At 42.8% G+C, this 20,905-nt stretch overlaps 1 protein-coding gene across 7 annotated transcripts in view; it reads right to left on the reverse strand.

Moving 5' to 3' along the window:
* The window catches only part of ncam1b (neural cell adhesion molecule 1b), a 134,495-nt gene that overhangs the window by 8,785 nt on the left and 104,805 nt on the right, over positions 1–20,905 (reverse strand). For 4 of the 7 annotated variants that reach the window (XM_015951166.3, XM_054742553.2, XM_015951164.3 and 1 more), the window contains 8 exons: positions 19,932–19,961; positions 11,393–11,543; positions 11,124–11,311; positions 10,743–10,839; positions 6,092–6,262; positions 5,568–5,696; positions 2,590–2,714; positions 2,180–2,360 (listed from right to left, as the gene is read on the reverse strand). In XM_015951166.3, coding sequence (XP_015806652.1) covers positions 2,180–2,360; positions 2,590–2,714; positions 5,568–5,696; positions 6,092–6,262; positions 10,743–10,839; positions 11,124–11,311; positions 11,393–11,543; positions 19,932–19,961 — 1,072 coding nt within the window. Of the gene's footprint in view, positions 1–1,040; positions 1,342–2,179; positions 2,361–2,589; positions 2,715–5,567; positions 5,697–6,091; positions 6,263–10,742; positions 10,840–11,123; positions 11,312–11,392; positions 11,544–19,931; positions 19,962–20,905 lie in introns of those variants that run through there. The other 3 variants (XM_054742555.2, XM_015951171.3, XM_015951168.3) reach the window with 3 other exon arrangements.

The raw sequence follows: 20,905 nt of genomic DNA on the forward strand, positions 1-20,905 counted from the left end.
TGGTTAGCTGACTCATTTAAAACTTGTAATGATTTTGAATTCTTGAATGAATCGGAATCAGACATCGAACTGGAATTGAAACGAGGAATCGGAATCCTTCAAATTCAAGCGATGCCTAACCCTAGTCTGTAGTATACATAAATGTATTGTGAGTTGTTTTCTGTGAGGGGGAAAAAGGCTCTGGTGTTCCTGTTTCAGGAGGTAGAAGTTACCCAGATATTTGAACGTCTGGCCTCTGATTGGCTAACAGTAACATGACTCTCCCACTGACTCTGCAACGCTGATGTTTTATCTCCACTAATAACACACGCCTGAAGGAGTTCTGCCGTATTGAGTAGTTGCTAATGCTAACAGTTAGCCTTCACTAGCTGAGATGTTCTGTTTTCTTGATGCTATAACAAACTAATCAGTAATGCAGCGTTTATGAGCACACTGACTTCTGTTTGTTAAAACCAAAACAACTGATGACATTTTGTAGGGAGACACTTTAACCACTAGTCCTACTGAATCAGGGATGGGGCGGAGTTCCTGGTATACTTTTTCAAAGATCGTCAAGAAAAATGTATTTATGCAGACTTCAACCACCCCAGCATGTATGGATAGAGCTAAGAGGCAAATCTGGATTAAGAGAAATGTTTTATTATTAATTTTCAGATGACGTAAGCATCTGCTAAGGAAGCGTCCATCAACCCAAACCGTTATTGCTGATGGGAACATATTGTCAAATAAATTCTGTAGATCAATATTAATGAGTCAACAAATATGCCATTTCAAGCACCCACTGGTTTAAATATATAAAACGTGTCATTTCTGGTCAAATCTGACTATTGTACGTGCATGACAACAGTCCAGATGTTTATCAGCACAAAATAATTATGATTCTGTACCCGTATAAATTATGAAACACAAATTTTAGCTTTTGTTGTCACTGTTAATGTCCCAAACCTTTACAGTACACCTGCACCCTTTTGTGAGTCATTAGATAACAGAATCCAGCGTCCCCGTGCTGAGAGATCTTTATGAATCTGCTCTTCTCTCTCGTCTGATGCTGATGACTGTGCTGACGCTGAGCAGAGGGTATCTGCGGGAGGGCAAAGGTTTTCCACTGCCTTTGGTTTGGTTTGTCTGGTCTGAAGTGACACAACGGCGTTTTTATCGTCCATAACGGAGACGCGTTTGTCACCGGCACAAAGTCTGTCAGAGTCGAGGGCTGAAAGTGTCCAGAGAAAAGGCAAGCTCTGACGTTAAAACCCGATATAAACTACGAGAGTAGTAGCGCAGTGATGGAGGACAGGATGAGTGACGTCACAGTGCATGCTACAGATGAGCAGCCCTGAGTGGCTGTGGGTGGAGACCAAAACGCACACGGGCCGGGTCACCAATATCCAGGATCGGGCAACAGAGCAGGAACAATGAGCCGGGAGATCAGACGATAAAAGGAAGGAGAAAACGGGATGAGGAGGGGGTGAAATGAAAGGAAACGGGAGAGAAGAGAAGGGTGGGGAAAACAGAGAAGAGAAAAAGTGAAAATATGTCAGGTCTGAAAACCAAATGTGAAAAATCAAATTAAGGGGAACGATACAGCAGCACACTGAAGCGGAAGCAGGACAGACATGGAAAAGCACGCCATGTTGGCTAGCGGTGACTCGGTGGTGGGTGAGTGGGAAACGCTTTAGTTTGGAAAATCAGATGAACACGAACAGGAAGTGAGAGGGAGACATCATGGCCTGCTGCGCTCGACAGGGTCTAGCACCTACGGGGATTCCTACGGTTAGCGAGAAGCGGCGTCAGACCTCAGTGACACATTAATTAAGAGTTATTTTAAAGGCTCCTTCAGAAAGAGACACACTGCTTTAGCTGCTGCGTTAAAATTAAACAAAGGGTAGGAAGAAGCACAGTCATCCAGAGGAAAGTGGCTGTCCCAGTTCTGCGAGCACAAACTCAAGCTCATTCAGCAAAGGCTGTCAAAACTTTAAAGACTGAAAATTCAACCGGAAAATCAGTTTTGTTCCCGCCACCGTCCAGGAAATCTGTTTTTATCCTTTGGATTTACTGAGTTGTCATTCAGCCCTCAGAGGGACAGATAAAAATAGACGGCTACGCTCGGGGCTGCAGCTTTGAGTTTGGCTCCTTGGTGTTCTGGATGCTATGGTTGGTTTACTACTAGAGAGGAGCGTACCTGGGATGGCTTCTGGCTTTGAGGACGTCCTGAAGGACATGGTGGCAGGCTGGGACTTCCCCTTCTGGTTCTCTGCCACCACATACACACTGTACTCAGTGTCCCACTCCAAACCCTGCAGAACCACATGCTCGCTGCCACTGGGCATCCGGATCTCTGGTTTCCACCCTGAGCCCTGGATCTAAGGACGGAGATGGATATAAATGACCTAGAGTCAACGCTGCACACATCAGTCATGTTGCACTTGTCACAAAATGGCAAATTTAAGATCTAAAATGAGGTCAGTCCTCTAGAACCAATCTACCCACAACAAGTAGATGTTTCACATAGACGCGTGGTAAACGTGTGGTCTGTAGAGGATTATGTGACATCAGAGCGTGTAGGGTGATGAGGTTAGAGGCCGTACTCACTGGTTTATAGCGAACCAGGTAGTGGAGGATGGGAGAGCCGCCGTCATCCTGCGCAATCCAGCTGACTTTGAGGGAGTTTCCCGTTGCCTGAAGGGACCCTTCCAGTTTAGGAGGGTTGGGATTCCCTAAGGGAGGGACAAAAGGTCATTTAGGGGGCCTTTAGGCTGCTTTACAAGAACATTAGAACCAGATCTGTCAAACATTTTCGAGTGACTGGTTTCATTTCCTCGTCGTCCGCTGAGGTGGCTTGACCTTTAATCATTTTTCTTGAGTTGAATGTTTGTTTACTTATGCTAATTAATGAATGACACACACCACCACATGCTTGGATTCATCAGAGCGGTGCTGCTGTCACTGATGACATAAAAGTGCACTCAGACGAGAGTCGTCTGTCAGTAATGGGAAAGTTTCTGTTATTCATAACAAACGGAGCAGCAGGTCTGCCTGGAAGTGTGTGTGTGTGTGTGTGTGTGTGCACTTGGGAGAGAGTGAGTGAGTGAGCAAGGTTATCCTGGAACAAATCTGATCTCTCAGCAGGTTTAGCTAATTCTTCTTCTTTTTCATCATCATAATACATTTTGCTATTGAGTAGCTGAGGATTGTCACGCAAATAAATTCCCTCAAATGAAAACACCTTTTTAAAAAAATTACGTTTGATTTCTTGATATTTTTTAAATGCTAAAAAGGGAAGCAGAAACATTTATCGCAGCTGTTGCAGAAACGAGTTGAATTGTTTCTGATGAAGACGACTTTAGAAACATCTGGTTTTGGTCACTTTGCTTTATTGTGTTAAAAATGTTGACTTAATGTTGGAAAACTGAAATAAGCTTTCAGAGTAGACAGGAAAAATAGCTTTTATGATGTGCTGTGAAACACTTTAGCATTTTATTAGCATTAAGAATGTGTGAGCTTCAGATTTCCAACATCTATGTAATAATTAATAACTGTAGCCTGTGATTCAGCATATAAGTTGTTGTCAGAAATGCCATTTAATTACCTTCACATGTGTTAAAACATCAGTTTATTTGATGAAGCAGCTGAAAAAGCATTGAGCGTGTAAATAATGAAAAACTTCATGGAAAACCAGGAAGAAGCAGGTAGAAAAGTAGGAAGATGATCCGGTTATTAAAGAAATCGAGTACTTATGAAGATTCTGCCGAGCTAAATGACTGATTAATGTGTTACATGTAGACATAAAAGCACAACTGTCATGTTTTAATTGTCTAGTTTTTCCATTAAACGAAAGAATGAAGGCTTTGCGACAGTTACCTTCTGAGGAGTTGAGGCAGCCATCAGCACCAAATAACAGTCACACAGAGATGAAATGACACATGTGAGCGGCGGAAAAACAACAAGACATAAAAGACGAGAGAAAACAGAACAAATGAAGCCAACGTGCATTTTCTGCCTCAGTTTGGATTTTGAATGTCAAAAGTGCAGCAGACATCAAACAGCTTATAATCTTCCTGATTTAGGCAAATTAATCATCTGGAAGGCGACTGATTAATCAACGCTGATGGGCCTAAACCAAGTGCAAATGTTCCCCAACCCATTTCAAAAGTAAATAAAACCGGAGGGGAAACGCTGAGATTTGCTGTTAATTCACCACGCTGTCGTTAAGCCAACACGTCTAAAAGCTGTTACTCAGATTTGGGTGAAAAAACAAAAACCTGACACACAAAGTCACAGCTAACTCTGGCGCTTTATTACAGATGTGGCTAATCGGGTAAGGTGGCAGCTATCCTGGAGGGACTGAAACGGCTACGGCGCTAACCGCTAATCGTCTATTATCCTCTACAGAACAAACCTGAGCCTTCAGCGGGAAAATGAAAAATGTCATCTGGAGGCGTGAGACAGGGAAAGCAATCAGGAGCAGTTCTCTGAACAAATAACCACACAATTCCCTATACGAACACTCAGATACGAAATACAGCAAGTCTCTGGAGAACCATTAGGTTCGTGTGTGTGTGTGTTAGAAGTAATCATGTGATACATAATGAACAGACATTTGTTCATTACAACATCTTCGATTGTCTATTATGGTAAAACTCAAACATGCATTGGTTTTCTTTGTCATCTGTGTATCCATTTCTGCATTAATGACAAACGTTGGAAAGCAAAATCACCCTAAAAATGCCAAATATATATATATATATATATATATATATATATATATATATATATATATATAACCTAAAATAACACTCCTAAAATGGTAAAAACCTAGATTTAAACAGACATGAGTCACTTACTTTTGTAAGTGGGGCCTGATGGATAGGACACAGAGAAATGAACAAAACAAGAATGGACGATTAAAATTATACCATGAAGATGAAATGAAGATATGAGAGGATCAGAATGCAGATGAAAAACTAGAATATGGTGTAAAGTTAATTTATGTCAGTAAGTCAACTTAAACGGTGAAACTAAAACAAGAGGTAGACTCGTTACACGCAAAGCCAGACGTTTAGGCCTTTGTGTTATTTATAATTGTGATGATTACAGTTTACAGCTGAGGAAAACCCCACATTCAAAATCTAGGAATATAGTGGAAAAAAAAAATATTCTAAACTCTAAATGTATAAGCAATCCAGAACACCTGCAAAGGGTTCCTGAGGCTTTAGATGGTCTCTCAGTCTAAGATGGATTAGTGACATAAATGGATTTCGTTTCCAGTTTCAGCTGCATAAATGATACCTAACAGTAAACATCCCCAGCCAGCAGAGGGCGCTAAACACCACCTGATGAGCTCTAGGTCTGAAGAATGCCAATTAGCCATGACATTATAATGACTGACAGGTAACGTAGCACAGCTCCTCTCCTTCTGACCGTGTTGGGTTCGGGTGACCCAAGCAGCTGCTGCTGTTCTTGATGATCCTGGACGGTTCGGGCCTTTTTGGTGCCCAAATATCTCACAAGTGATGACTTGTTTACAGACACAAAGGTAGACAAAAGCCTGGGTGGCAAACTGCACTTACGCACGGGCGCCGTCTTGAAGAGTTCTGCGGAGCTGCTTTCTCCTTCACCTTTACCGTTAGCGGCTGACAACTTCACCTCGTAGCTGGTGTCGGGCTTCAGGCCCGTGATCGTCAGCTCGTTGCCGAAGCCTGTCACAACATCAGACGAGAGCAGTTTCTGCTGAAACACCTTGGTGATTGTGATGAGCACATCCCTTGTTCCAACGATTCATGCATGATTCATTTCCTAACAAGCAAAGGCTGATTAGCTCAATTCTCATTTCAGTCCAACAATGTTTAAAGACTTGATTAAACTATTAAACGGGGATCCAAAATGAGACGTGCAAAAATAAAATAAAAAGCTGTGAAATTATTTTGATAAGTTGAACGTGTCGAAGGATGAAACTCACTTTTCAGAGGCTCCTCCATAGATGACCTGGAGCTCTGTAATCATTACTGTGGTTTCTTAGCTACGTGTTTATTTACACGCCTCATGAGTTTTCATCACGTTTTATGGTTTTACTCTAAATATGAGGTTTTTTTACCATCTTGGACCTCGTGGATTCTGGTCACCCAGCTCCCTCTGCCCTCAACCCTCCACTGGGTTCTGTACTTCAGGACCGGAACACCTCCGGTGGATTCAGGCTCTTCAAACTGGATCAGTGCAGTGGTGGAGAAGGGCCTCACTTCATCGATGAATGGAGCTGATGGAACCTCTAAAAATAAAAACACTGGATTTACTAAAAAAAAAAAAAAAAAAAAAAATGAATACAAATCTGCAGCACAAAAGGGCAGTCAGACCCTACGTCTTGGTTAAAGTGATGAACTGAACTCTAACAAGTCTAAAGATGATTTAAAACAGCTTCATCTCAGCAGAAATCCAAGAAATAAAACATGGAAAGGCTGTGAAAACAATTTATTGCTCCTGATTCCGGTAGAAGTTGTTTCCAAAGCCGGCGTTTTTGATAACTCCACAGATAAAAGTCAGACGCTTCATGAATATTTGAAAACCGTTGAAGGTCTTGTGAGGAATGTTTGAAGAGCAGAAACAATAAAACCTTGCAGTCTGTCACAATTTAATGATTCAATAAAGTCTGAAGTGTTGAAACTGTTAAATAATTTGTCGAAATAAAGATTTATGAAACATTTTACAATCTAACAAATACATTATTTGATCTTTTTGTAGATTTAACAGGAAAAGAGTCACTGTTGACGAGCTACAGTAGCATTTCCCCGGGTTTCCACAGGAGCCGTCAGCAGCACGTTACTGCAGCAGCACGTCTTGCTCGCGTAAGCTGCTGCTTGGCCCTTCCCACGAGACGCGAAGCAGCAGGGGAGCAGCTGTCACCGACCGAGCACGAAGTCACACGAGTGACTTCGTCAGTAAACACAACAACAAGCAGGAGAAAACTACAACATGGCTCCAAAAGGTTTGTGTTTTATGTTCTGTCCATTTTATAATCGCCAATACGGACCTGAAAAACAAAGGAGACCGCTAGCTAGGTGATGACTTCTCACGGGGCCGCAGTTAGTAACTTCTTTCAAAAGTAAAGCAACCGGAAGGCAGTACGTTTCTTTATTCTGAAAATCTAAGGGAGCTTCTCTCCATTTCCGCGTCTGATTTCCTGTCTTTCCTTCCCCAAAAATGTCGAACTTGACCCGTTTCAGAGGCGTCGCGCGTAGAAAATAAAACCGGCGCGTAAAGGCCGCGACATGCTGCTCCTGAGACGCGGCCGACTCGCACTGCTGACGGCTCCGGTGGAAAAGGTTCTGTTGACCACAGCGGTTCCTATCAGCAGCTATGACGTGCTGCTGCAGTAACGTGCTGCTGACGGCTCCTGTGGAAAGCCGGGGTTTGACTCATCCCCTGAGGGAGCGGTGAGCTGCAGACACGGCTGTGCTCGGGAACTATTTGGATGTTTAAACCCCGATCCAATCTCTTAAAGCCGAGTGTCAAGTGGCCAGGCATTGGGTCCCATCTTTGGTATGACCCAACCACGGATTTGAACCCACAATCTCCCAGTCTCCGGGCAGACACTCACTCCACTTTGCCACGGAGCCATGAACCAAATGAGCCTCAAAAACAGATGCAGCAGGACTTCAGGCTTTCTTCATAAACTCTGGGTCGCCTGCAACCACCTATTTCGTATTTTGCGGGGGAATTCCAGGAAAACCTTTTATAAAGCTCCCAACGGGCCGTACCATCGACCACAGAGCAAGAGTGAACCATCTATTTCGCTAAATCCTCCTCCAAACGTGCAAAGCAATCGATTCATCTGCAAAATACGCGGTTCCTTTCAGCCCGATCCCGTGATGTGAGAAAAACCAACACGGACATAAGAAAAGATCTTTCTGTGTTATCCTCTAGAGCAGGGTTTCTCAACCTTTTTCAGCTAAACGCCCCCCCCCCCCCCCCCCCCCCCAGTCATGCTGAAACCCCTTACTGCCCACCAATGTCCCATGCAGAGAAACGGAAAGTTTTTTTTATACAAAAATCATTAAAAAAAAAACTATTCGGCCTTGAGTTTGAAACATTTTCATACAAATATGTCATAAAAAAGTATCATATTAAAGTGTTTTTAGCTATTAGCAACAAGATATTGTAGTAAGCAGGGGCGTAGAACCAAATTCTGGGCCCTAGGTACAAGTCTTCCAGGTGGGCCCCCATGCTCAATTACTCAATATCTCTCTTACACATTTTTTGTCATGCTATAAGACAAGATAATAAATATGATCCTAGTTTAACCTCTATATTGAGCAAATACAAATGCCAAAATAATAAAAGTGAAATGCCCAGACTTCACATATAATTATTTTTATTTGCCAACAATGTGTTCAAACAAAAATCCTGGAATTTATTTTCCAGTAAATGCCCACTGACGGGTCTTCATGTTAGCAAAATCACTTATGAGATCTTTAAAGTCCAATCCTTTGGCTAATTGGCTTTCAATAGAAAGAAGAGCTAGGCTGTTCAGTCTATCCTGGGACATTGTTGATCTCAAATAATTTGTCACCATTTTCAGTTTGCTAAAAGCCCGTTCACCCCCAGCAACAGTCACAGGTAGTGTGCAAAATATCCTCAGTCCAATACAAACTTCTCCAAAAATGCTCTGTAATTGCATCCTGTATGGCATTAAGCAGCTCAAGAGGAGACCGAATGTGTGGGAATGTGGCACCATATATTGTTCTCAGGTGTAGCATCTCATTCCCAAATTCAGCTGTGAGATCCTTGTAAAATTTTCTCATCAGTGCCTGGCACGATATCTTCATCTGCTCTTCAGTCATGTCTGTCATGGTTCATGATGTTAAGCTTTGCTAATACTGATATATATTGATATATTAAATACACATGACATGAAATAAACCAGGTTCTCTCTGTGAATGTAATGTACTCTAAATTTTATAATCCCTGCATTATCAGCCAAATTATAAGATTGTCCGTTTTCAAGATCAAATATAAAGAAATTTAAAATAGGCTTAAAATATCTAACCAAGTCAATAACAATCCTCCAACACCAGTGTCATCATGCTATACAAAAAACAGTGGCAGCTTCACGTTCCTGAGATTACCACCAATCCATCAATACCAAGTTTGTCCTGCTCCATGACTGGGAAGGAGCTGAAATGTCCACACAGAGTGAACCTGTTTTTACTGCGAGGTCCGCCAATTAATTGGCGGCGGCCGCCCGCGATAATAATTCTGGTTAATATATATATTTATATTAATTAGTGTTTTCACTGACAACACTAATTAATTTATATTTGATCTTGATGGTGAAACTAAAGGCGTTTAACACTGAACACCTAACATGAATGCAGCTTCTGAGAGCTAGCTAATATCAGCTAAAACTGTGTTCTGCTGCTGCTGCTCACCATCCTTCTACTTGCTTCTGTTCAATTAACTTTTCCTCCTTCTCCTTCTTTTCTTTTCTTTTCTGGAAGCCAGATTTCCCTTTCTTGGGAAAAGACATGACTGACTCCTGCCTCCAGCTCTGGCTGTCGGCATCTGCGATGTCTCATTAGCACATGCAGCCGTGCAGCCCCTGGCTGCGGGTGTGGACTAAACCACTTTGCACATTTTTAAGGGGTGATAGATGCCTCAGAGATTATTCAGTTATTATTTTTAAGGCGAAATTCTGTTTCTTTACCTCTTTATCCAGGTAAAGGGAAGTTTATTAAGACATTAAGTAAGTTGGGGGGAAAAAACAACAACAATAAAACATTTTTATTCAAAGCTGTCTCAGGGCCCCTCCCTGCAGTGGGCCCTGGGTAAACGGTACCCTTTCCCCCCCCAGTCCGACGCCCCTGGTAGTAAGCTAATCATCGGTCCAGTAAAATTCGAGCTTCGAGCAAACATACTGCTAACGCTACCTCTCTTAGTGTCTCTCTTTATTTACCTGAAAATAGTTCAGTTCATTTGAACCTTTGTCTGGATGCATTTTGGACAAGTGCTCCTTAAGCCAGGAGGGTTTCATTGCTTCATTTAAAAAAACGTGTTCACAAAGCACGCACATGGGGAGTTGTGGATTCGTCGGTGAAGGAATAAAGCCATACCGAAGGTAGTCCACATTGTACTGTCAACACTTCTTTTTATTCTGAGCCATTGTCTGTTATGAATGTCCTTTATCGCTAGCGCCCACCATTAGCATCTCAGCTCTCTCTTCAGTGGCAAAAAACTTTCACCGCCCCTTATATAGTCTGAACGCCCACTGGGGGGTGCTACAGCCCCCGTTGAGAAACCCTGCTCTGGAGGATCATTCCAGGGCAAAGAGGCAGATGCTAACGTTAAAGCTGGCCTTTTATCTCCGCCCTGTTTGCCTCATGGGCAAATATAACCAGCGGTGGCATTAAAATGCTGCAACATTTTGTTCTTGATGCCTTCAGTAAGATGATGGAGGAGCACGATATCCCGTAACTTTGTCTTTTCACACTGCAGCAAAAGTTTTGTCTAAACAACAATGAGATCAGGGCTGCTGATAAGGAATCTGTTATCTAAACAAACTCACGGTAAATGTTCTGGACAAATGTGTTTTCAATAAGAGTGAAGTTCCCGCCTGCGGCTCAGAGCCAGATCACGCCTGATGGAGTCAGCAGCAACGGCGTCTCCCTGACACCTGCACTCACCTGTTACATTAATGACTACAGACGAAGAATGGGACATGAAGGAGAATACGGAATCACAGCATCGTGACTGACCGGCCTGGATGAGCAGGAACTCTTTGGACTCTGTTCCCATCTCGTTGGAGGCGGTGCAGTTGTAGCTCCCAAAGTCGTTCTCAGACTCGGGGGTGACCTGGGGGGGGGGGGGGGGGGAGTACAGTGGAGGTGACCTTCTGTTGTTTGTCCATTACAGTAGCCTACTTTTATTTGTTTCTATGAGCCGTCAAGCTGCTGAATTATTCATGCATTTATTTCCACAATGGAGTTGAAAGAACACCCTCTCCACCTCAAGTCTATGCTCATGAAATCTTGATGACGGGGGGAGGCGGTGGGGTGTGTGGGGGTGTCTGTGCACAAGGAACTACTGTGTGTATACAGAATAAACATTTAATTAGCAGCTTTTTACAGCACGAGTACCTGCAGGTAGCTGGAGGTGGGACTTCTGAAGATCTTGACGTTGGTGCTGTTTGAGTTGGGAAGCTGCAGTCCGTCTCTCAGCCACACAATGGAAACATCGCTGGGATACGCTCTCACCTCACAGCTGATATTGACGGGATTTCCCTCCCAGGTGTACACTGCTACTGTTCCATGGATCTTAGGAGCATCTGGGGGATAGATGTGTGTTTCACAAACCATTTCAAATCCCCACCACGCCTGTGAAGGCCTAAAAATGAGGAAATACTCACAGCGAACCTCCAGATAAACGGCTTGTTTATCTTCTCCGATGGTACTGCGAGCTGTGCAGAGGTACTGACCAGCGTCTGTGTACTTGACGTACTTGAGGGTGAGGGAGGACACGCGAGCGTCACTCCTGACCACTACGTTTCCATCCAGGCTCTAAATCATGACAAAGATGGCCGTTTAAAGAAACGGAAACACAATTAGATTGTGGTTTTGAGGCTGTTTTTGCGACACGTTCACTGAGAAAACACAAGCCAGCCTTTAAGACACAGAGTGGACATTACAGTAATGAAAGAGGTGGAGAATTTTCTATAAAGATGTGGAAACATTAGGAGACAGATGACAAGGCAAGGGATCTTCTAAATAATTGATGTCCAGCAGCATTAGAAACCATCTAGAGCTCTTCACACGGCAGCTGTACTAACTTGTGATGAATCGTGCTGATGCAGGTCCATGAGCAGCAGAATGTCACAGCATGCTGCACTTTTTCATTTCAGGGTCACATCATCATGTTTTAGGGAGATAACATTTATCTTTTTTCCTTTTCCTTTGTGGTGTTTTGCGGAGAAGAAGAGACCAAGGTGCATGAAACCTTTACAACACTCTGATATGTGTAAATAAGAAATCTAGTCTAGTTGTATCTGGTTTCAGGAACTTGATCTGTGCAGATTCGTTAGAGGCAGCTTCCTGACCAGCTTCCACTAAAATGCTTTTGAGGTTAAACATAATTGTACGATTGGATCTGAACTCAGAACTTCAAATTTAAACTACAGACTCAGGAAAACTAATGATTTTTTAATATATATTTGTGTTTTTGCCTGAAAGCCAAATATATAAACTTAACCCTTTGATGCATAATGGTCACTACAGTAGACAGGTACTCAAAATTGTTATTTCTTTATTTTTGCTATTAAGCACAGCTGTTGAAGACTTTATTGCATGTGAGCCCCTCCATTTGGACTTCAGTAAGTCAAGCCAACACATTTCATGTTCAGAATGCACGCTGTCCACTGAGGTGGACATGTAATAAATTATTTGTAAATTAACAAAATATTACAAAAATATTTGTGGCAATTTGTTTCATTCACACCTAAAGATGAATGAAAAAAATTGTTTAAAAAATCATGGTTGAAGATCTCATAATTCATGCATCAGAGGGTTAAATAAGGCCACGTACGCACGTAGCCGGGTTTTTGTGAACCAGAATATCGTTCCTGCTCATCTAGGGAAATATCTTGTGTCCACACAATCTGGTTTTCAGCAAAATAATCTGAGTTATTGTGAAGAACATTCATAGATATGCCAACCCTGTAGGTGGCAGTAGTTCCCCAAAGTGTTTGCATCTTTTCTGAAAAACATTCCTTAGATGTGGATTAACGGGGATGGGCATACATTCATAAAGTTTCAGACTTTTTCCATGATGCATTATCCAGTCTGTTCCGTGTCTGCTGCTAAATATTTTTGTACTAGTGAAGAATTTACAGGAAGCGGCGTCCTGACCAATCACAAACTTGCGTTCTGTCTTTTTCTACGAACAGTTAAAAACTGAGGCATGTCTACGTCTTCCTCTGCGAGCCTGTCGGAGGGCTCTTGCATCGACGCATGATGGCGGTGTGTGTCTCCGTCCTGACGCAGACGGAGAAGTGTAACTTAGGCATAAGCTGGACGGCCACAGACTTGCAAATCACCCTCACGCTCAGTTTTTTGGCCACGATTCTGTTGACAAGAGATTAGCGTAGAACGGCTGAAAAACACATCGTGTGATCTGGGCTTGCAACCTGATTTACGTCCACAAGCAAATGCTGACAATGGAGAATCCTCCAATTCCACTTTGGCTTGAGTTTTTGAAAGAGCTGTTTTTGATGCGGTTTATCTGTACTTTTGTGTGGATGACAGACAAAACCGTAGGAAAATACCTTGTTTTGTGGGATCCTGGCTAGGCGAGTAACGTGTGTTAAAGTGAAACGAGAGCAGAATGCTTTTAAACTCGACAGACTCAGGCCCACCCTGGACAGACGTTCAAGAAAAACCTACATTAGTTAGTATTCAAGCTCAATAGACAAAGCACGTCTGGGGGCACTCATTATGCACGACCAGGGCGACTCTTACATAACACACGCCACCCTTTTATTGTGACCTCTGTGCAGATTGCTATCTCAGTCGACCCTTGTGGTTCTGTTTCTGACTGCTGCATCTTTTTAACACGCTGGTTTCTCAACGAGTTTGTTTCAGTGGAGAGTACGTCATAGTTCAGCAGCTGCACACTGATTGTTCCGTCAAAACTAAAACCTGTTAAGTTCCACACAGCTTTGTTTTTTTTTAATCTTCACTGTAAACCAGGAAGGTCATTAAATGTAAAATTTTCTGCCTCTTGCAAATGTAAAAACGTGCTATAAAACAAATGAAGTTGAAAGAAAACAGCAAAGACAATTAGATTCAAGCCACAAAGATAAAGCCAAACCAACAACAGAGCTTGCCGACAGAAGTGAGACGCAGAGGGAACCTCGGAGCATAAAACTGACGCTACATCGAGGACACGTTAAACTCGTGTCTCATCAAATATTAAGTGGCCTGGCATACCAATGCACCTTCCCTTGTCTAACTGATTAAATGAACTCACTCTGCATTCCCATAGAGCTCCATGCACCCCCCATCCTCACTGTGATTTGTAATTGGAGGTCTTGCAGAGACGCACTGATCGTCTGAGTGCAGGTAAACTTAAAAACCACGTCGTTTGTGTCAGAAAATAAAAATAACTTTTGTGTCATTTATTTATGAAAAACCAGAAATGCAGGGAAACCTTTTACCAGATTACCAGTTGCCTAACTATGAACTACTATATCAGATTTTTCAAGTACTGAGAGTAATTATTCAACAAAACGGTAAAAATATTTTTTTTTCTGCAAACTGGACCATAACTCTGATTTTAACAGTTAAAGACCCATTGGACAGAAACACCAGAGGAAGCCTGCGAGTCCCAGTTTATCAACAACTTCATAATGACTGTCAGCATGTGTGTGATTGAAGAGGCTTTCCCCTCCCTCTAGCAGAGGAGCGAGTAATAAGCCCTTTTACTGTAAATGTTATGCAGGTGTACACATCAGCTGGAATAAAAAGTGAATAAATAAAACAATAAATGAAATGATCTCCTGGTGCGACATGCTCCCTGATCTTCTAAAATAGCCAATCTATTTGAAGAAACAAATGGTCTAAAAATACACAAACAATGGTCAAATGCAGCAAAAGTATAAATAACCATGGTGATCTAAAATTAGATATCTGGTTTAAAACGGAGATGGGCTGATGATCAATGATGTGATTTGTAAGAGCACATTTGTGTGCTAAAGCGTGAGTCGGTTCCGTCTTCAGGCTTTTTGGATGTCTCGCTCAGCGCGGCTGTTTGAAATAACAACCATTTTCTCACCAATTTTCTCACATATGTAGAACACATATTTGATAGTGAAGCCATTTGCAGAAGAGCTTTAGGGGGCAGCCCTTTTTCAGGCAATTTTCACGTTCTTTCAGGAGAGCTTGTTCTCAGGCTCGATTGCTTCACAGACGTTTCATCATCTTCACACCAAGAACTAAGAAACTACACATAACGTAAGTAATACACCTGGAAATGATGGTACAATTGTACAAGAGACACTAAAATCTTAAGACATGAGCAGAAACTTTTTTTTTTCTTCTTCTGGCTCTTGGAGGGTGCAGATGCTTTTTTCCTCCTCTCCTCCATATCTTATCCTCAAGGCCTTTGTCTGTCTGTGTGTGCTGGGTGCACGACTGCTTCTGCATTTTTTCTGGAAACTGAAATCACTTAAATGGATCTCGTCAGCTGGTCTCTCAACGCGATTGATAAAATTTTTTCAATGATGAGAACGGGAGAAGGGGCTCCCGGATGTCCCGCCGGGACAGACCCAGTTGGACACATCATGCCTGGAAACAGTGGAACTTGATCTGTTTATCTCAGCTGTCTGTAGAGGATTCTGAAGACGTGTGGATATTCGTGGCGTTGGTGTCAGGTTTCCTGCTCATTGGCCTTGGAGGCTACCTGGCTTACCGGAAAATTAACGAGCTGTCGAGGAATATTGGCCTGATCCCGGAGCTCAGAGATGGTTTGCACCGCACTGTGAATTCACAGACTCAAATATTTGTCGAGATGAATCGTAAGCTTGGGACTTTGGTGGAGATTCATTCTTTGGCACAAAAGATGGATGCCATCAAGGAGAGAGTGGACGAATCAGCACGGATTGGGATAGATTAATGATCATTATTGGGATCTTAAGAGGTTGAGGACCAACAAACTGTAAGACAGAGGAAATTATCTCTGTCTGGCCCCAAAACAATTTCTAATCAGAATCTGGCGTCCTTGAGCCTGCATGTCTCCAACAAGAATTCTCCCCTCAGAAGATGTGTGGAATGTGCCGTCTCTGTGGCAACTCAACTCTGTCTCCTTTCCCAGCCTGGGCGGGACTGCGGGAAGGCCGCTGAAGCGTCCAGGAGTCACTGCAACCCTCCAACCCTCAATGCCCCCCCCCACCCCCCCCCACCCCCATCCACACTGAGGTGACATGCGCTGCTTCATCGTGGCTGCTGGAACTGAAGTGGGGATAGTGCCAACCCACCACCCCACCTAGTGGACATTTATGTTGTGTTGTCTGAAGTCTGTTGCATATCTGTCTGAGGTGTTTTTTTGCAGAGCAAAGCTGCCCTCCCAGTGGAGGGCAACTCTGAAGTGCCTTTTTTCCCTCCACCTGAACCAATCCTCATGTAACCCTCTGTTCTCTATTAAGGTAGCGCAACTCAGGGTTGCGAATGACCACAGTCACCAATTCTTGTCATGTGTCTTGCTCATGTATGTCTGATCTCTGAATTGTGTGTACTGAAACTCTAATTTCCCTCTGGGATTAATGAAGTATCTTTGATTTGATTGATTGATTGATTGATTGATGAACTCCTTAAAATATGATTCAGGTTTAACATTCATATTTACTCAAGCAGGTCATGTGAGGACTCAACGCTGTGAAGCATTTACACCCTTAAAGATTTCTTTTGATTGACTTTTTGCCACTTAAATGTGGAAGATCACCCAAAGAATGTCAATACTGGGCAAAGATTAACTGAGTAAATACAAACTGCAGTTTTCAAATGATCAGATATTCTGAGAAAAAGCTACACATAGCAACCCTGGCCTTCAGAGAAAAACGTATTCCTCACTAAACCTAAAACAGAAATCAAGTGTTTGATAACTATGGAGGAATTTTTACCACTCTTCTCTATAGAGTTGTTTGGATTTAGCCATATTTGAAGGTTTTCCAGCATATACGGACCAGGGACGGAGCTATGGGTGGGCACAGGCCCACCCAGTTTGACAGGGTGCCCACCCACCAGGGGCAGGACCAGGCAGTAGCTTGGTGTTGCTATACCAACACCAAGATGTGGCCAAGCAAGCAACTGCTTAGTAACCCCGGTTATGTAGTAACAACAGTTACAATATGAAATTATTACTTTAATGAATGTGCACTTGTTTCACTGTGTAATAAAAATACTTTAACTTTTATATTTTGTACTAATTTTAATCGTATTATGAATGTTTTCTAGTTAGCTTGTTGGAGTTGTAATTTGGTCTTTTATATATATAAAAAAGTGAATTGGCACCTGCTTACTGACACTAAGCAACCATTAACCTACTGCAGAGAAAAGATTCTGATACCATCCCTGCCACCCAGTGAGGTTCATGATTATTTTTCTCAGAAGCATCCTCCTGCCCTGGACTTCTCACAGCTGAACCGGGCATCTCCCGGAGTCCGCGGATGACATCATTGATATTGTCAGCAGTGTAAACTGAGAAAGGACTGGGTGTGAGGGGGAGACAGACGCGCAGCACGCAGTGGACACGCAAGGACCTTTTATCTGATGCTTTTCCTCGCACTTACGTTAATCCGGTAAAGGAAACGAATCGTTTTATCTGGGTATCTCGTTGGGTCTGCTTTAGTCCTCTAAGGCCATTTTATTTGGTTCTGTTCATTTTATTGTTGTTGTCTGGGCCGGGGGTTCAGGTGGAAGATCCCGGAGGTGACGAGTCGTCCTGAACCGCGTCGGCGTGTCGCTGTCCGTGGTCCTGAATGAGACAGAGCTTGAGAGCCCGTGAGGAGAAGGGGTGTGGTCAGAGGTATATGCTGCTTAGTCGAGGTGTGTGTGTGCGCCAAGCCCCCACAATGCGGCTCAAAAATTGAGGCCAACCCAGAAGTACCAAAAATTGTAGTTCCACCCTCACCCGCTGGGGGCTGGTACCAGAAGCGAGCAAATCCTCATTGACTCCCATGTTAAAAATACCAATTTCACAGCAGAAATAAACATGTTTACAGCCTGGTACCAAAATATGTTTTTGGTTTAAATTATCTAGTTTATACTCATGACAACTCTGAGGGGGGTGAATTTTTTTCTCACTTTTCTGTTTAAGTGTATTAAAAGCCTAAAATTCTCTATAATTAATGAGCCTCAGACCCACGTGACCACAGAGCTAGCTCCGTGGAAAGGCTTCAGTAGAGCCTCGGTCTGGCTTGGAAACTTCTGGGATTTTGAGTCTCTGTGTTTGTGTATTCTTTTTTGGATATTTTTTGTGCAATTGTTGGACAAAATGACTTGCTGTGGCATTAATTGCACTAATAGAACGTCCAAGGAGTCTCCACTTCATTGTTTTCGGTAAGTAAAATTATATTTATGTATTTCAGGTCACTGCGGAGCTGAGCTTAGATTTTAACATGTACTGTTTAACCATGAAATTTAAATGTAATAGGGTAAAACCCAGTGCATTTAACATAATGCTGCACTTTAGAAAATGGGTTGAAATATAACATGTTGGTGGAGCTGGGTTCCCACTATCGGCTTGTGGAGCTCTCGGGAGACCGATGTTTTCCACCCGTTTCTCCCCTCCCCGCAGCTCGGCGCATCTCTGTCTGATCGCGGCTTCTGTTTGATGCGCGGCCTGCCGCCTTTCAGCAGCTTTCGGAGACCTCGGTGTTCCACCCGGTTTTACCCAGCGGTCAGCCCGGCACATCTCTGACTCAGAAGCTCTGGTGTTTGCACAGTTAACTCCGGTTGTAGCTAGGTTGCTACCTCTGTTAGCTTAGCTCCCACCTCTGCGTTAACTTTGGGTTTGCTTGTATCTAGTTCAACCGGTTGTTGTCAGTTGATCCCAGCCTTACAGCCCCACCCTCAGCTCCACCTCTCTTCCCTTTTGTGGAATTGTCTGGGCTTGACGGAACCTGTGACACGGTCAAAATGGCGGTGGTGGCCACCTCCCAGCCTCAAAAACGTGTTATTGGAGCCTATGGAAACCCATTGTCCAATATTTATATGTCGATGGTGTGCGTGCGCGCACGCCTGGCTGAGATTAGAACCTGTCCAAGGTCCTGAAAGTTCACACGAGAGAGTGTGCAGGTCTTGGCCCAGAGCGGGAGTCCAGCATCAGTAACAGTCCTTAAAATAAAAATTTAACAGAGATCCGTGGAATAAGTATCTAATATATAATCTTCTATCATAGGATTATTTGTGGTTTGAGAGATTTTATTATAACATGTAATTTTGATGTGCACGCACGTGGCGCACATCTCATATCTGCTTTGAAATTAATTATACCCATCCAGATTTTTCTAGGCCCACCCATTTGCTACATTCTGGCTCTGCCACTGATACAGACTGGAAGTTCTCCAGGTCGTTAAGCGGAAAAGCAGCCCCAGACCATCACACTACCACCACCAGACGTGAACTGGCAATCTGAGTTCTAGAGAATCCCAGAACTGCTGGTGTGCTCTAGGGTTGCTGGGTGTTCTCCAGGCCACTGCTGGCGCTCCCCCTCTGCCCGGACATGTCCACAGAGGGTCGAGCTGGCTGCGGTGACGATCCGCCTCCTACTCGCTCGTAGACATTAATACAGAGGATCCAACAGCTGCTCCATAGACTCTCATTTATTATTTTTGACCAATGGTCCAGAAGTAGATAGGTGGGACTTAGGCTCCCTGTTGGAAGTGATTTATTAACTCCACTGGTCTGATGGTAATCAGATCAGAGTGTAGCTGGTGGAGTTGATCTCATCTTTACTAACAATCTAGTTAATCACCCTCAGTTAATTCATGATTTAAAAGTGGGGAAAACACTTTTCCACACAGGATTAGGTTGGTTTTAGATTACTTTATGTGCTTTGACTGTATTTTGTATTTTTATCAGATTATCTTGGTTATTGAAAGTTTGATCAAAAACATTCAAGTGTGACCATAAAAGGTGAAACCAGGAGAAATGTGAATGGAAATGCTTCCTGCAGCATTCTGAGTGGGACATCCCACGTGTGTGAGAGATGGTGATACTGAAGATGTAAAACACACTCCCGCTGGCCTAACTTTTAACTGCATCACTCTGAGCATTTATACTCTCACTGACCCTCATTTGATCAAGGATTTTGATCTGCATCCATTTGGAATTGAATTAAACTTCCCTGACATGGATGATGGATGGGTGCAGGAAAAAGCCATGCATTTAGAATACCTTGTGTTGCTCAGGCCGAGTCCATGATGCCTGTAGAGGACAGAGAGACAACAGACAGAAGGCAAAGCAATTCTTAGAAAGCAATCCTCCATCCGCTGAAAACTGGGATGCTGCACATCGCATGCAAGGAATAAAATGTTCAGATTAATTCAAGCGAATGTGAAAGTTCTTGATCTCAATGTTTGGATTTGCCAAAGCCTTCAGCTACAGTACTGAAGCTTATTACGAGACTTTTAATTTGAAAGCTGCACTTGGATTCATCTTTACAGATTTTATCTGAACTTCACACTGAAACAAGGAAAGCCTATTGTCGTCATGATGGCAGAAATTCTTATAGATAAGGTTACTGGTTTATCGGGAAGAGGTGATTCCATTACAACACAACAGAGATAGGCCAGCCTTCTTTTGGAAAAGCTTTGAGGCAATTATGGACTCGCAATCCATTATGGTCCACTACTCCTGTCTTGATCTGGTAAAAAAAAACTGCCAGCACACTAAATACAGCCCAGTCCATCAAACCATTGAGCAGATTTATACATTTTTCATTCAGGCGGTTTTGTCCACCTCATGTGGGACCAAGAACATTTTTTGTACAAATTTCACATTTAATTTAATTTCCCCGACTGTAAATAAAACAAAATCTCACATTTAAGCAGCGACGATAATCATTCTCCACATTAAGTCATCTTTTCTGTCTAGTTCTTGAATAAATTTGAAATTTCTACTAAACACAGATAGTTTAATTGTTTATTTAGCACCAAAAACACATTTGATTTGAAATAACAAGATTTGAAGAATATTATAGAGGAAGTCAAACCACAGGTATAACAACTGATCACAATCATGCTGCTATAATATTCTCCAACACCATTAACATCCAACTAAACACAGAACAGCAGCAGATAACATCTCTGGACGACACAAACAGAAAACATGCCATATCCAGTTAAATTGCACAACCATGAACTCCACAA

The sequence above is a fragment of the Nothobranchius furzeri genome, chromosome 13, assembly GCF_043380555.1.
Source record: "Nothobranchius furzeri strain GRZ-AD chromosome 13, NfurGRZ-RIMD1, whole genome shotgun sequence".
NCBI lineage: Eukaryota > Metazoa > Chordata > Actinopteri > Cyprinodontiformes > Nothobranchiidae > Nothobranchius > Nothobranchius furzeri.